This window comes from Berghia stephanieae, chromosome 3 (genome assembly GCF_034508935.2).
Source record: "Berghia stephanieae isolate SIO BIC M18660-M18661 chromosome 3, UCSD_Bste_1.3, whole genome shotgun sequence".
In the NCBI taxonomy this organism is placed as follows: Eukaryota; Metazoa; Mollusca; class Gastropoda; order Nudibranchia; family Aeolidiidae; genus Berghia; species Berghia stephanieae.
The window spans coordinates 95,790,735-95,805,899 of record NC_088362.1 but is presented as its reverse complement, the minus strand read 5'-3'; the positions used below and the strand labels follow the sequence as shown (position 1 = coordinate 95,805,899).

The 15,165-nt window shown below is 33.6% G+C and overlaps 1 protein-coding gene across 1 annotated transcript in view; it reads left to right on the top strand.

Annotated features, from left to right (window-relative positions):
• Positions 1–14,525, top strand: part of LOC144968917 (uncharacterized) — a 39,092-nt gene extending 24,567 nt beyond the window's left edge. The window contains exons 5-7 of the mRNA XM_078907765.1: positions 7,834–10,545; positions 11,093–11,215; positions 11,582–14,525. Coding sequence (XP_078763891.1) covers positions 7,834–8,265 — 432 coding nt within the window. The 3' untranslated portion in view covers positions 8,266–10,545; positions 11,093–11,215; positions 11,582–14,525. The remainder of the gene's footprint in view (positions 1–7,833; positions 10,546–11,092; positions 11,216–11,581) is intronic.
• The last annotated feature ends 640 nt before the right edge of the window (positions 14,526–15,165 follow it).

The window sequence follows — 15,165 nt, the reverse complement described above, 5'->3', positions numbered from 1 at the left end:
ACGTCACCCATAGTCTGTGACGTCACCGGCGGAAAAGTTATTAGAGAGAGAACGTCATGTTGGTTGTGCGCATGCGTCTCTCGTCCTCTGGACAGAGGACGAGAGACGCATGCGCACAACCAACATGACGTTCTCTCTCTAATAACTTTTCCGCCGGTGACGTCACAGACTATGGGTGACGTCCAATCAAGGGACGCTACTCTTCTGCTAATCTCATTCCCTATTGAGTCATCACTGATGTTGCCATTGCAATTCTCTTTCAATTGTGCTAGTCCCATCTTTGCTTAGTGTCACGCCTAGATATTTGAATGTCGTGACCTCTTTAATTTTTCATTTTCCACTGTGATGTTTGTGTTGCTGTTTCACCAAGATTTGTGATTTTTCGGTACTTATTTCCATTCCGTATTGCGATGCACATTCAGCTAGGTGGTGTCTTAAGAGAAACGGATATGATTAACGTTTGTCATGATACAAAACAAGTGTGATTTATTGAGATTGTTTCAATATCATGTCGTGTATAAGGCATTGAAAGTATAATATTTTATCATAGTTAGAGAAGATAAGATAGGAAAATATTTAAAACGAATAATTAAAATTGATAATTGTCTATTATTATTATTATTATTATTATTATTATTATTATTATTATTATATTATCATTATTATTATTATTATTATTATTATTATTATTATTATTATTATTATTATTATTATTATTATTATTATTATTATTGTAAGAGAGTAAGCCTATGCAAAAGGTTATCTAAGAAATTTGGTGCAAAATTGTCAATTATATATATCAGCAAATGGGTTTAGTGAGTACATAGTGCAGGCATATCAGTTAAGCTTGGTCAGTGCATGACACGTGTGGGCAGTTTTATGTCCAGGTTACTTGAGACCGTTTGTGTCAAAGTTAATGGATAGGTTATCATGTTGAGTACTATTTAATCAATCATTCTTAAATTGGTTTAGGGATAGGTTATCGTGTTGAAACATGCGAAACGGGCATTTATCAAAATAATGTTATATCATAAAAGGCGGGGTTTAACATCAATATGTAGGAATTGACGTTTCAGGTTTGATTATGATTTGGTCTTACTCTTAGGGGTTGGATTATAGACTGACAGGGAACTGTCAATAACTGCAAGGGGGCGTGGAAACAATGGAACTGTGGGTAAAATTTTGATAGGGATAAAAGAGGATGTTTCGAGGAAAACGGGATTATTATTTAGAATTCTGCATTTAACTTGACCATGAGCTGCACACTTTAAACCTTTTGTGCTCACCATCATTTATTTGCTTTTACGGACTTAGAAATATTCCACGCATATTGAAAATGGTTACTTAGGCAAAACGACTTAACATTTGGATTGATTTTACGGATTTGGAATTTATGAAACTGATTGAATTATGACCATGCTATTTGATTTGGATTTGGAATTTATCATGATTTGGATTTTGAATTTATCACAAACAAATAAAGCTGTAAGAAGTGAAACTTGGAATCTGGACTTTTATTTGAATGTCTTGATGTTGTACATTCAGTTATCATCATCGGCCCTTAAACTCTTTCGTCATTATTAACATCTACAACACAACGCAAAGGATAATACTACCATCTATGAAAAACACCACTATACGATCATAAGCCATTACATATGTGTGCAACTACGCCACATTATGCATCTAATTTGGTGTCGTGAATCAGGATTCTTATATATCTTTATTTGGAGCCCTGATACCATGATGTAAAGATGTTATCATTCCGAACCATGGAAACACAAGAAATGTATATTGTTGCGGTGTTAACATCTATTAAAGTTTTTGTGAGACTCGAATTTTGAAGTGAAAATTGTGAACAGATAGGAAAATAGTTTTATTTGGGAAAGAAAATGAATATCAATTTTGAAGGTGAAGCAGTGGAATTATTTTCTATTGAAATATGAAAAAAAAAAAATATTGAAATTATAGATGATTCCTAAAATTCTGACAAAAGACAATATTTAAAAAAATAAATAAATATACTAAATAATATTTAAATTAAGAATCACAGATAGAAAAGGAAATTTAAAAAAAAATATAGATATATAGGGCAATATATTATATTCAAAAAGTGAAAACAATATATTATAGAACGGCAAAATAATAATAATAATAATAATAATAATAATAATAATAATAATAATAATAATAATAATAATAATAATAATGCATTGATGCTATACGTATTTTATTTAATTAAAAAGAAGAGAGGGAGAGATGAAAATAAAAATTGCAGTATTTAAATGAATATTTTAGTGCGTTTTATTTTTCAAAATAAATGAAAATGCGTTTACTTACAATCAAGCGTTTCGGAACAAATCTTCGAATATTAATTTGTACCGTTAATGGCAATGTTTTGTTTAGCTCAGTAACAAAGATGTGTCAATTTTTATTTCAATTTTTGTCTGTTACTGTTGGAATTACATAAACAGTTGGTCCATTATTTAATGTTGTTACGTTTTATTTTCTGTCAAAATGACTCAAGAAGACGATGGCAATAACAACACGTAAATTATAAGTTTTGATAATTGAAAAATGTCTTATTGTTATATTACAACATCATTGGTTATATTTTTCTCCCGTCAATAGGGATGAATTGGTAGGTTGATATTGACTCTTTGAGATTCATGGGTTCATGACAAAGAGCAAAGCTTTATATCTGTTTGTTTTCTTGGTAATAAATGTGTGGTTAACGCAGCCAAGTAATCGACAACAGAGCTAATTTTATTTGTGTAATGAGAAATGGCGTTATAATAGATTACATAAGACATTTGGATTTTATCGCCGGAAATTAAGTTGAAATAATTAATGCGGAAAATGAGTCGTTCACTGTTTTGTTTTGTTTTGTTTTGTTTAGTTTTAAACGCGTTTCATCGTAATTATTTTAAGGAGCAATATTCTAATTATAACCTGAATAACGGACTTTTGATTTAAAGTCGGAGAATGAAAAGGAGATAATATAAATACAATGACGGAGTATTAATAATTTTGAAAGACGGATGTCTTTTCATGGGAGTTAAAATGTTATTACAGAAGAATAACACAATATTAAAAATGCATTATCATATCATATGAGCTGATAATATTTGTGACACAAGTGGTTAACTTGTTAAGAATCAGCGAATTATAAGTAACCCATATGGTAAAATGCTGTAAATGCATAGTGGGTAAATAAGCGCAGTGATGTAAGACGCGGTAATTAAAGTGCACACGGTTTAAATTACGAGACGCAGGAATGAGGCGTTCGGGAATATTTTATTTTGCTTTTGATTAAAGCGCATGGTTTAACATTATGAAATGACGCAGAAGGCGGTGAATTTCGATAAATACATGGCACGTTGTTAAAGCGCACAATTTATCAATACTATATTATTATGAGGCGCGAGATAACGTCGCAATGAGTTATATGAATATTTTTATAAGCCGAGGGCAAAGGCGCGAAACATTGAATTTTTATTGAGCAGAGTGTATATTGTTACTGCGAATATTTTGATTATCATCTTTTTCTCCTATCAATTTGCTGTTGTTATTTTTAATCAATATTTACTGCGTGGTTTGAATTTAACATTTATATCATAAAATTTGTAACTGAGTTGAAGAAGAAGTTATGTTCAATTGTCAAATCTTAAGTGTGTAATCATTCGGCAATCAGTTGAAATGGTAGGAAGTGCTACGATAACATAAACAAAATCATATTTCATTAAATTAGGGATTTTCTAAGGGGAATAATTCGAGTTAATCAAAGGCAGAAGTAGTGTTTGCACTAAAACATGATACAGTCATCACGAAAGAGGACACTTGCAACCATCAGTCATAACGGGAACGCTGATGACAACGACAGAGGCAACTCAAACACAACCATAACAGAGGTCGGGAAATGTCCTAATCCCTTTGGTCTATCCACGAATACATTAAAATGGAGTAACAATCTCGACTAAGCCATTTATACGTCTAGAATCAACACAATCTACAGACTACAAACTACACAGCAACCTCAATTACATCGTACCTTTCAACTTATACAAACTTGACAGAATTCATAAAATAATATCTGTATCAACACAGATTTCTTCCATGAACCTTTTTATATTTACATTCTTTATTGAACAATAGGATTACTTGTATTTACTTCTACGACAACAATACCCAACGATGTACGATGTCAATAATTACATAAACGTTCAAGATACGATTGTTTTTACAAAAATGATGTCCAATTGTGAACAATACTACTTCCTTCATATGCAGTGGTGAGCGTATTCAAATTTAAACTTATGTCAATATACAAGTGTGCAGCACCCATATCTACAACTTATAAACATTGGATATTATAATAACGCCTGTCTTAGTATCATTGTAAAGGATAAATTCTATATTTGTATATAAGACAATGCAGGAAAAAGTATCGCAAAACGCCACATGAGCGATTTCCTTGGATTCATTATCGTATGATATTCAACAACCTGCGTTCAAAAAAAAAAAAAAAAACGAAAATATTGTTGACCTTATTCGACCCTACTACATACACTACTAGACTACGTTATTATTACATCCTCTACCTGGTGTGTGGACTCACATCACCCACCGGAACTCTGCAAGATTACATAATCTACCTGGTGTTTGGACTCACGTCACCCACCGGTACTCTACAGATTACATCATCTACCTGGTGTGTACTCACATGCCACCTCATCGAAACTCGATCAACAAACACAGACAATTACAACACACGACCTCTGTCGACTACTACACACGAACTCTTTGTCAACACATGGCTGAGTTCACAACTTTCTTTTGACTTGCTGGATAAGTCAAACTTCATTTAAATTCAAGATCTCGCACACAGTTAATCTTGAATTTTTACAATTTCATCTACAATGAGACTCAACGTATACACAAGACAACCACAAATATCTACGAGGAGAATCGACCCAGATGCCGGAGATGAATGGATTACAGCGACGTCACAAGACCAAGAAACAACCCAACAGGTTAAGCATACGTTTGCTACCTGTAGAGTCTTTTTTCGTCCCAATTCAAAAGACTCGAACAAATACAACACACTACTTGCAAAAGTTGGTCACTTTAGTAACAGCCCACAATCACATACTATGTTAGATTTTACTTATTTAGTTATTTACACTGTACTAAATATGAATAAGTCGGACAGACTAATGACTGATTATTTACAAACACTAAATATGTGATGTGAACAAGCCGGACAGACTATTGTTTGATTATTTATTCAACGCTAAATATTTGAATGTGAAGACATTATTGTGATAATTCTAAGACATTTACAGAGGAAAAAGTTTTTAATTAATTAACAATAAATAAAGTGAATTTATGACACTTGGGCTATTCAGTGACCACAACACACACAACAATGCAACACGTAGACTAGATGCAAACACCTCAACTCTTATAGTTGATATATTTTTTTCATGACATGAAAACTCATTCTAAATGGAGACAATGACTTAATTAACAATTACTGACAATTTTTACAGGGTGACCATTCTCAAAACGAACGGATTACTGAGAAATGTGACCTCTGATGGATGACCACAAAGAACAATTTGATATCAATGTAGTTGTAAACTACACCCTGATGACTTAAAAAGCTTTAAAAATTGAACCATCAACAATGAACAATGAATGATAATAACTTCAACTTGAATTTTAAAAGGATGATACTGTTATTATTATGATTTATTTTTAAATATTTTTTTATTACTAATTGAAATATAATTCTTCGTATTTGAATCTAGATGTCTATGAAATATTATTTGTACCACATATTATAAGTTGGAATTAATGTAATAATGTTGTTTCAATGGAATCATACAATATAAGGGAATATACAAGGTATTGGTTTTGAGATGACAGTAAATGAGTAAACATACATGGAAGCTGAGATTATCACCCATGTCGTATAGAGTTGAATTTGAGATTGAATAAGACAACGTGAGTATATCACAAATGGAAATTGAACCATCCTTTTTCACGCAATAATATGTATGTGTGATGGGATATGACGAGAATTAAACACTTTTATTGTTATGAAGATGGAATTTAAGGTGAAAAGATACTTTTTCTTTGAATTTTTAAATAAATGATATCTTACTGTCGATGTTGTAATACTTTAAAAAAGTTTAATCGATAAATATAAATGTTTTAATCAATTTTGGTGTTGGTAAATCTAAATTTTAATCTCTTTTTGATAGATTTGATGTTGTAATTTGAAAGAAAAAAGAATCTATAATCGATATATATCTATTTAGATGTTGTAATCAAATTTGATGTTTGTGAATTTAATACTTTAAAACCTATAATCGATATATATCTATCTAGATGTTGTAATCAAAATTGATGTTTGTGAATTTAATACTTTAAAACCTATAATCGATATATATGAATGTTGTAATCAACTTTGGTGTTTTTGAATTTAAAGTTTAAAGTTGTTAAATGTTTAACTGGTATAAGTATTTGTCATTTTAAAAAATATAGACTATTTCTTACATTTGTTTATTGCATTTTAGTTCGACATTAGATATATATTTAATCTCTTACTGTTATTTTTTTAATTGAAATTGTTTTAAGTCAATTTAAATTCTAAGAAAGGGGCGTATGTAAGAGAGTAAGCCTATGCAAAAGGTTATCTAAGAAATTTGGTGCAAAACTGTCAATTATATATATCAGCAAATGGGTTTAGTGAGTACATAGTGCAGGCATATCAGTTAAGCTTGGTCAGTGCATGACACGTGTGGGCAGTTTTATGTCCAGGTTACTTGAGACCGTTTGTGTCAAAGTTAATGGATAGGTTATCATGTTGAGTACTATTTAATCAATCATTCTTAAATTGGTTTAGGGATAGGTTATCGTGTTGAAACATGCGAAACGGGCATTTATCAAAATAATGTTATATCATAAAAGGCGGGGTTTAACATCAATATGTAGGAATTGACGTTTCAGGTTTGATTATGATTTGGTCTTACTCTTAGGGGTTGGATTATAGACTGACAGGGAACTGTCAATAACTGCAAGGGGGCGTGGAAACAATGGAACTGTGGGTAAAATTTTGATAGGGATAAAAGAGGATGTTTCGAGGAAAACGGGATTATTATTTAGAATTCTGCATTTAACTTGACCATGAGCTGCACACTTTAAACCTTTTGTGCTCACCATCATTTATTTGCTTTTACGGACTTAGAAATATTCCACGCATATTGAAAATGGTTACTTAGGCAAAACGACTTAACATTTGGATTGATTTTACGGATTTGGAATTTATGAAACTGATTGAATTATGACCATGCTATTTGATTTGGATTTGGAATTTATCATGATTTGGATTTTGAATTTATCACAAACAAATAAAGCTGTAAGAAGTGAAACTTGGAATCTGGACTTTTATTTGAATGTCTTGATGTTGTACATTCAGTTATCATCATCGGCCCTTAAACTCTTTCGTCATTATTAACATCTACAACACAACGCAAAGGATAATACTACCATCTATGAAAAACACCACTATACGATCATAAGCCATTACATATGTGTGCAACTACCCCACATTATTATTATTATTATTATTATTATTATTATTATGTTTATTATTACTATTATTATTATTATTATTATTATTATTATTATTATTATTATTATTATTATTATTATTATTATTATTATTATCATTATCATTATTATTATTATTATTATTATTATTATTATTATTATTATTATTATATTTATTATTATATTATTATGATGATTATTTTTATTATTCAGACCAAACCATCACCGACTTCATTCCAAGGACCATTCAATACTTCTCCAGCCATATCCACGAACCCACAACAGCACACGCCCATCAGTGTGTTCTTACGGACGCGTCGGAGAAAGGATGAATTGGCCCAGAAAAACGAGAGAAAGGACAAACAATGTGTAGAAATATCTAGATTGCCTACAAAAACAACGTCTAGATATAAGTGTGTTAGTGAGGTGGGTCTAGGAGAAAGGGATTCGAGAGACGAAATTCAGATGATTGCGGAGGCAAATGTAGATGACTCTGAAAATGATGTTGATGGTGAGGATGATGATAATGAGGATGAAAAAGATAAAAGTATTGAGGATAAAAATTTGGAGGAAAATTATTTTGATGGATTGAAGGTCAGGGTGACTTTTAAAGACAAGGCTCAAGAAAGTTTAAAAAGTGTATAAAAATATCCACTATACTTTCTCAAAGCGCTTTACAAGGGGTCCTAGCCATAAGCACACTTACAAGTAGGATGAAACATGACGCCTGTTAGGCAATATTACATACTTTTTTTTCGGACAAAGACAACGCTGTTAAAGGCCAGATAGTCGTTTTACACACGAGTACAGTGAAAAAATGTGAGTAAATAGCTTTTTCCAATGACTCAACTATGCGCCGCTCTAAGCGAGACTTGAACCCTAGACATTCCGAGCCGAAGGAGAGCGTCATACCACTAGACAGCATAGCCACACATTGCACCCGGGTCCCGCTGTTGACATTTATTTTTTTATTTAGTTTTTTTTTTTCTAGAAATTTAGCTCAGAAGCATTGCTCATTTTGCGACGCGCATTGCTGCTATCGCCTGGATTATCTTTGACACTTCTTGAATTAGACGTAAAGAATTGTCGTTTTTACAAGGCAAATGTACAAATAGGAAACACATTTCAACTCAATGGCGTCAGCTCACTCGTCAGTAAGATGAGAGATACGTTAGCCGTTGACCAGTCACTACTTTACGTGAAGTCAATGACCAGGGCCGTTTTCGGGAACGCAGACTGGCGCTTAGTCTCCGACTATCTCTGACTTTCGTGAATGACTTGAAAAAAAATCGGATTTCATGTGAGCTGACTAAGCAAATCCCAGACTAAAATCACGGCACCTTCGGACAAAGTTTGGCCAAGTTTTAGTCATTTGCTGATACAGGACTTCACAAACTTAGACTCAGACTAGTAACTAGGATACGTCATAGCGTCAACATCTATTTTTAGATTGAGTGCGTTTCGATTCGGAAAAAAAATACGTCGGTTACGACTGACAGAGGCAAAACATGTCCATTGACATTGGCTTTAAAAAAACCTATAAGATAAATGCGGTTCGTCGAAAGTACACATTTTTTGTGAGTAAACCCGTTTTTTTTAAAAACTGAACCTATCGACTCGGTGAGTTGAGAGTGACTGAAAGACTCCGAAATCAAAGGGTTTACATCAAAGAACAACAACAACAACAACAAAAATTATTAGAAAGCATAGTGGAGACAAAAGTTATTCTGTTGACATTGCAATTGACTGAAAGAATGTGATTAATCAGAACAAACTTTCTCTTTTGTGTAATTATTTGTTTTTGTTAGTTTTTGTTTTTTTTTTTGGTTTGTTTGTTTGTTTTTGTTGGGGTTTGTTTTTTGTTTTTTTGTTGTTTTTTTTTTTGGGGGGGGGGGGTTGTTTGTTATTGGTTTAAATTTCTTTGAGTTTCAATCTCGGTGTTCGATGTCTCAATGAAACTGTCATTGTTCTAAATATAGAATTGACAGTTGACGATGGACATCATTGCAGTCTATAACAGTCAACAGTCAAAATCACGTGTGTTGCTATTTTCCTCTTTGAAAATCTTTTGCGTTGTAAGTATGAAAGTTGGTGTATCTTAACCTGTCTTCGTGTAGTAGAGAGGTGATGTTACCCGCACAAAATAGTCGAATTAGTTACCGTCCTTACAACACCCACTTCTAGGCAAGAGACTAGTAGTCCGTTTTCTTAGCGGCAAGTTCCGTGCGTTTTGTGCACTATTTGTAACCAGCAAACTAAGTATACAAATTGGTGCAGAAAATTATGAAGATTCGAAAAATAGGTGGCTCCAAATACCATTTTTATTGAAAAGACCTTAAAATTCGTCGTAAAGTCTAGTGAAAACGCGCACTTTGTAACGTTTTGGCGCTCGATTACAAAAGTATAAAAAACAAACATTCTCACCCATTAAGAACATCTTGATTAGTTTTTGATCGTGGAGATATTTTTGTTTTAATGTTTTCCATTATTATTTACCAAAAATCTAGCTTTTAATTATTTTAAAACAATTTTTTGTCTTCTGACCGCAGACAAAAACCCCAATAAAAATTGTCCTTTTTTGCCCGTGCAACAAAACGATGAGTCATTAGGACGACCTATCCTTTACTAAGTATGTACTAGGATGTCTTAGCGCCTGTAAACGAAAAAAAAACAACAAAAGACTAAAAAAAATATTTAAAGCAGTTAAAGAGGTTTCTTTCAACCAGTGTGTACAGTACAATAATGCTAAATCGAAATGCGGTTTTGTCATCTGTCACCGCCTCTCCCTTCGAGATAACGACAGCTCCATCTACCGACAATGGCATCATGTGTTGTCTAAAAAATAACTGAGAGAATGAGTTTTGTCTTTTGAACGATGTCAACAAACTACAATTTTATTTTGTGCAATCGATATTCGTTGAAAAGGTAAGGAACAATCTTTTTCATCTATTATAAATGTCTTATATCATCGTGATGTTATTTTACTTTATGCGCATGCTAGTGCGATAAGTATCGCGCAATGTATGACAAAAGAATTGAGTTGTGAAAAAAGAATTGGGTCAGATCAAAGCTGAGTCACAGTAATATCATTCTACACACACAATAAGCCTCCAGGATGCAATAGATAGAGTAAGATTATGGCCCATGCTTGGATCTGAACATATTTTTCTATCTTAATATAATATAAGTTGCATGTGTTATGTCAGTATTAAATTTAGACCCTTTTAGATTCGATTCGATATAGATTAGCCTGTCGATGATTGATGATAGAATAATGGTGTTTATCAATACTGCTGCCCGAGAGAAAAAAGATAACTAATTTATTATTAACTCAGTTGATCAAAAAAAGAACATCTCCACACATAATTCTGCAAATACACGCTAATATTCACACACATTGTTTTACCTTTTGCTTATTCAGGTTTTTTTTAAAACAGTGTATTGACTTGTTTGTTACATTTCTACTTGCCAGCCTCACAGTCCTTTGTTTCCTTAAAATTAATAAGCATCATGCCTGGGGACCTCGTCAAATTGGAATGCTAGTTTGATTTGTTGAATAATCAAGATTGCAAGGACTAAAGTTCCATTCTAACAGGTATTTGGAAGTATGTGTTCGTTGTGTGTGTGTTGTTGTTGTTGTTTTGTTATTATTTGTTTTGCAGAGAATCTTACCACTGAGCTATCCAAGCCCCGTCAACTAATATGTGTTTAACCTTTCTCACGCAAACACACACACAAATACACACTCAGCATACCACACACACACACACACACACACACACTCGCACGCACACAAACTTGTTCATTCTTTCAGCTCTCAAGCTACCCTATATCGCCTTAAGATGGTAACATTTTAATGTAACTTGATAAACTACGTAATTCACACTTTGTAGGAAATAACTATAAATATCGTCTCTTGAGTATGTCATGGGGTTTTGTTTTATTTTTCTTTCCTTCCTAGAATGCGCTGATATGGCAGGAGGAAAGAAGCGGCAGACATCCATTGTCGACTGTAAAAATCTGAACAAAGTTCCAAGACTCGATCAAGCTTCCCCTGAAATTTACTGGTCGAAGTGCCTGTTTTGTCAAGAAACCATTGAAAATTCTCTTCTCACAAACCCTAAAAAGCAACCAAGTTAAATTGTATTGAAGACACGTATGTTGCCATTTCTGAGGATATCAAACTTTTTCATGACTCAGGTAGATTGCCAATAGCATTGAAATTCAATATTAACCAACCTGTGAAATGTCTTGCTAATTTTTTGAGAGACAATGATGGACTTTACCACAAGAATTGCAGACACGGGTTTCATAAATCAAAACTCAAAAGGCTTGCAAAGAAGATAAATCAATGTAATAGTGAAGCAGTTGCAAGTCCTGATACAAGAGGCACATGAAACACATCACATGTAAGCAAACACTGCTTGTTTTGTAAGGGTTGTGAAGGGGAATTGACTGAGGTCCGGACTCTTGCTCTCTCACAAAAAGTCTACGAGGAAGCTGTCCTTCTTTCAGATACAAGTATTCTTAGAGTATTTGCGGAGGGTGATCTTATTGCGGTGGAAGCAAAGTATCATAAGCCTTGCCTTATACTGTTCCACAGAAGAGCAGACGATTTTAGATGTAAAAATACTTCAGACAACAAATACAAAACACACATTGCAGAATGCACACAGGATATTGTCAATTTTATTGATCAACAACAAGCTCGCACAGACACAAATGTTGTGTTTTAGCTGAATGATCTCTACAATTTACGTTTGTCAAAATTAAATGCCATAAATTGGTCGGATGTATATGTAAATAAAACTAGATTCAAAGAAAATTTACTATCGAGAGTTCCTTCTTTAATGGAATACAGGGATGGGCGGGAAGTCTTGCTTACTTTCAAAGAGGGGAATATTATTTCACAAGCAGCTATTGCCGATTTAGATTCAAATGATGATCTTGCAATACAAAAAAGCAGTTGATATTATAAGAGCAGAAATAAGAAATCATACATTCATATCACCCCTCGATATAGATCATGATAGCATTGTCAATAGTGTACCACACAAATTAGTGAAAATTGTGAATGGCATTTTTTAGAAATGGAAGCGAGTGTCATTTCAATTCTGGGGTTACACGAACAGATGTGGTTATCATTCTGATATCACAGTTTGCTGCATTGGGAATGGAAAAGTTGTTTGTCAACTACGGTACAGGAAAACATAGAAGTCTGATACCTATCCACTCAATTGTTGAACTCCTGGGTCCTGAAAAATCTTTGGCTATATCCTTCTTCCATGCCTTTACGGGGTGTGACAGTGTCAGCTCATTTGCAGGGAAGGGAAAGAAAATAGCATGTTCAGATTGGGCCGCATTCGATGATGTTACAGACTCATTTAAAGCTCTTGCTAATCAACCCTCTAAGGAACATATAGCCAGCCATTTCAACATCATCCAGAGATTTGTCTGTTTGTTGTTTGACAGAGCAACCAACTTATCTGCTGTCAATGAATGCCGGCATGAACTTTTTACAAAAAAAAGTCACGCCTTCCAGACAATATGCCACCAACTCGTGAAGCTCTCAAACAGCATTTAAATCGAGCAGTTTACCAAGCTGGTTATGTATGGAAACGCTCTCTTGCTAAAGACCCTAGTCTTCCTTCCAAATCAGATTTTGGTTGGAAAGAAGATGGGATGCCAAAGTGGTCCACTTTGACTGACCTTACACATGCCTCACAAAATCTGATTAAATGTAACTGTTCATCAAAGGGATGCTCCAAAAGATGCAATTGTGTTAAGGCATCTCTTCCATGTAATCTGTTATGTGCCTGCAATGGTCAATGTTCTAGAGACAATGATTGACTTTAAACACGTTTTTCAATTGTATGTTTTCAACAAACCATGGAATTAAAAAGGGATGTAAATCTATAATAATGCTGCTGTTAAATATGTACACAGAAAAAATGTTTTAAATGGTTCAATTCTTCATTGAATAAATATGTATTGTACAATATATATAAATTTAAACGTGTTATTTGCTATATGATAGAAATACATATAACTCTTATGTTTGAGAGTGATTGTACGTGTGTGTCGGGAGGAGAAGGGGTACTTGCCTAGGCAGTTGAATTGTCTATTATTGTTTGTTTTTTTAATCAAATTAATATTGCTTGTTTTAGAGGATGTGAAGATTAAAAAATGTTTTTGAAATGCGTGGCATTTCAAATATATGTCAGATTCTAAACTATTTAAACAGTTTCTAGGAAGGAGATATATATTTTTTTTACTTTCCTGAAAAATCCCATTTGAATTTCGTATTTTCTTATATATTTCAATAAAATTCAAATGGAAAAATAATTTGTGAGTCCAGAGTACGCAACAGAATAACAAAATATCCACATTGTTATAAAATATTTATAAAACTATAAATTTTTGAGGAAAATTTTTTTTTTTTTAAAATGCATTTTGTCACCTTTAAAGGGCAATAACTCTTGGTTCCAGCTATTTTTCAACTTGGAGCCACCTATTTTCGAAATCCTCATAAAATTCTGCATTTTGTGTGAAAATTTCATGCTGGTTACACGATTTGCACAATTTTTCCATTAAGGGAACGGACTATAGCTAGAAGACGCATAAATAAGAACGCTTTGTTTTTTTATTTAATTATATGAGTATTGATGATGATGACAGTAATAATTACAGCACTTTAACACTGTAGTTGTAACTTAAGTTTTTAATTCTCTACCTTCAAGCTGGTGGTGTAAAGATAGTCCATCTAAAATGTCAATTCAGCTTGTGTTAATCTTTTTTTTTTCATTTTGTATGCAAATCAAAAGTAAATTACTCTGTGAAGTTTCAACGATAAATTTTCTTTCGTGAAAACAATTTAAAAATTAAATTAAATTCATCACTCATCAATCAATCATTCGTTTACTCTTTTTTAGAGTGTCAGTGATAACTTTCATCATGCACAGGGCACAGTCGAGGGAGGGTCGGACTGTGGAACTGGGTCTGTGACAATCTGGGCTTGTGACAAACTGGGCTTGTAACAAACTGGGTCTGTGATAAACTGGGTCTGTGACAAACTGGGTCTGTGACAAACTGGGCTTGTGACAAACTGGGTCTGTGACAAACTGGGCCTTTGAAAAATTGGGTCTGCGACAAACTGGGTCTGTGACAAACTGGGTCTGTGACAAACTGGGCCTGTGACAAATTGGGTCTGTGACAAACTGGGTCTGTGACAAACTGGGTCTGTGACAAACTGGGCTTGTGACAAACTGGGCTTGTAACAAACTGGGTCTGTGACAAACTGGGTCTGTGACAAACTGGGTCTGTGACAAACTGGGTCTGTGACAAACTGGGCTTGTGACAAACTGGGTCTGTGACAAACTGGGCCTTTGAAAAATTGGGTCTGTGACAAACTGGGTCTGTGACAAACTGGGTCTGTGACAAACTGGGTCTGTGACAAACTGGGTCACGGGCTATTTAATCAATATACAGCGTATATACCAAAGATGAGTCGGTTATTGAATAATTTGTCCAAACTAGTCTGATAAA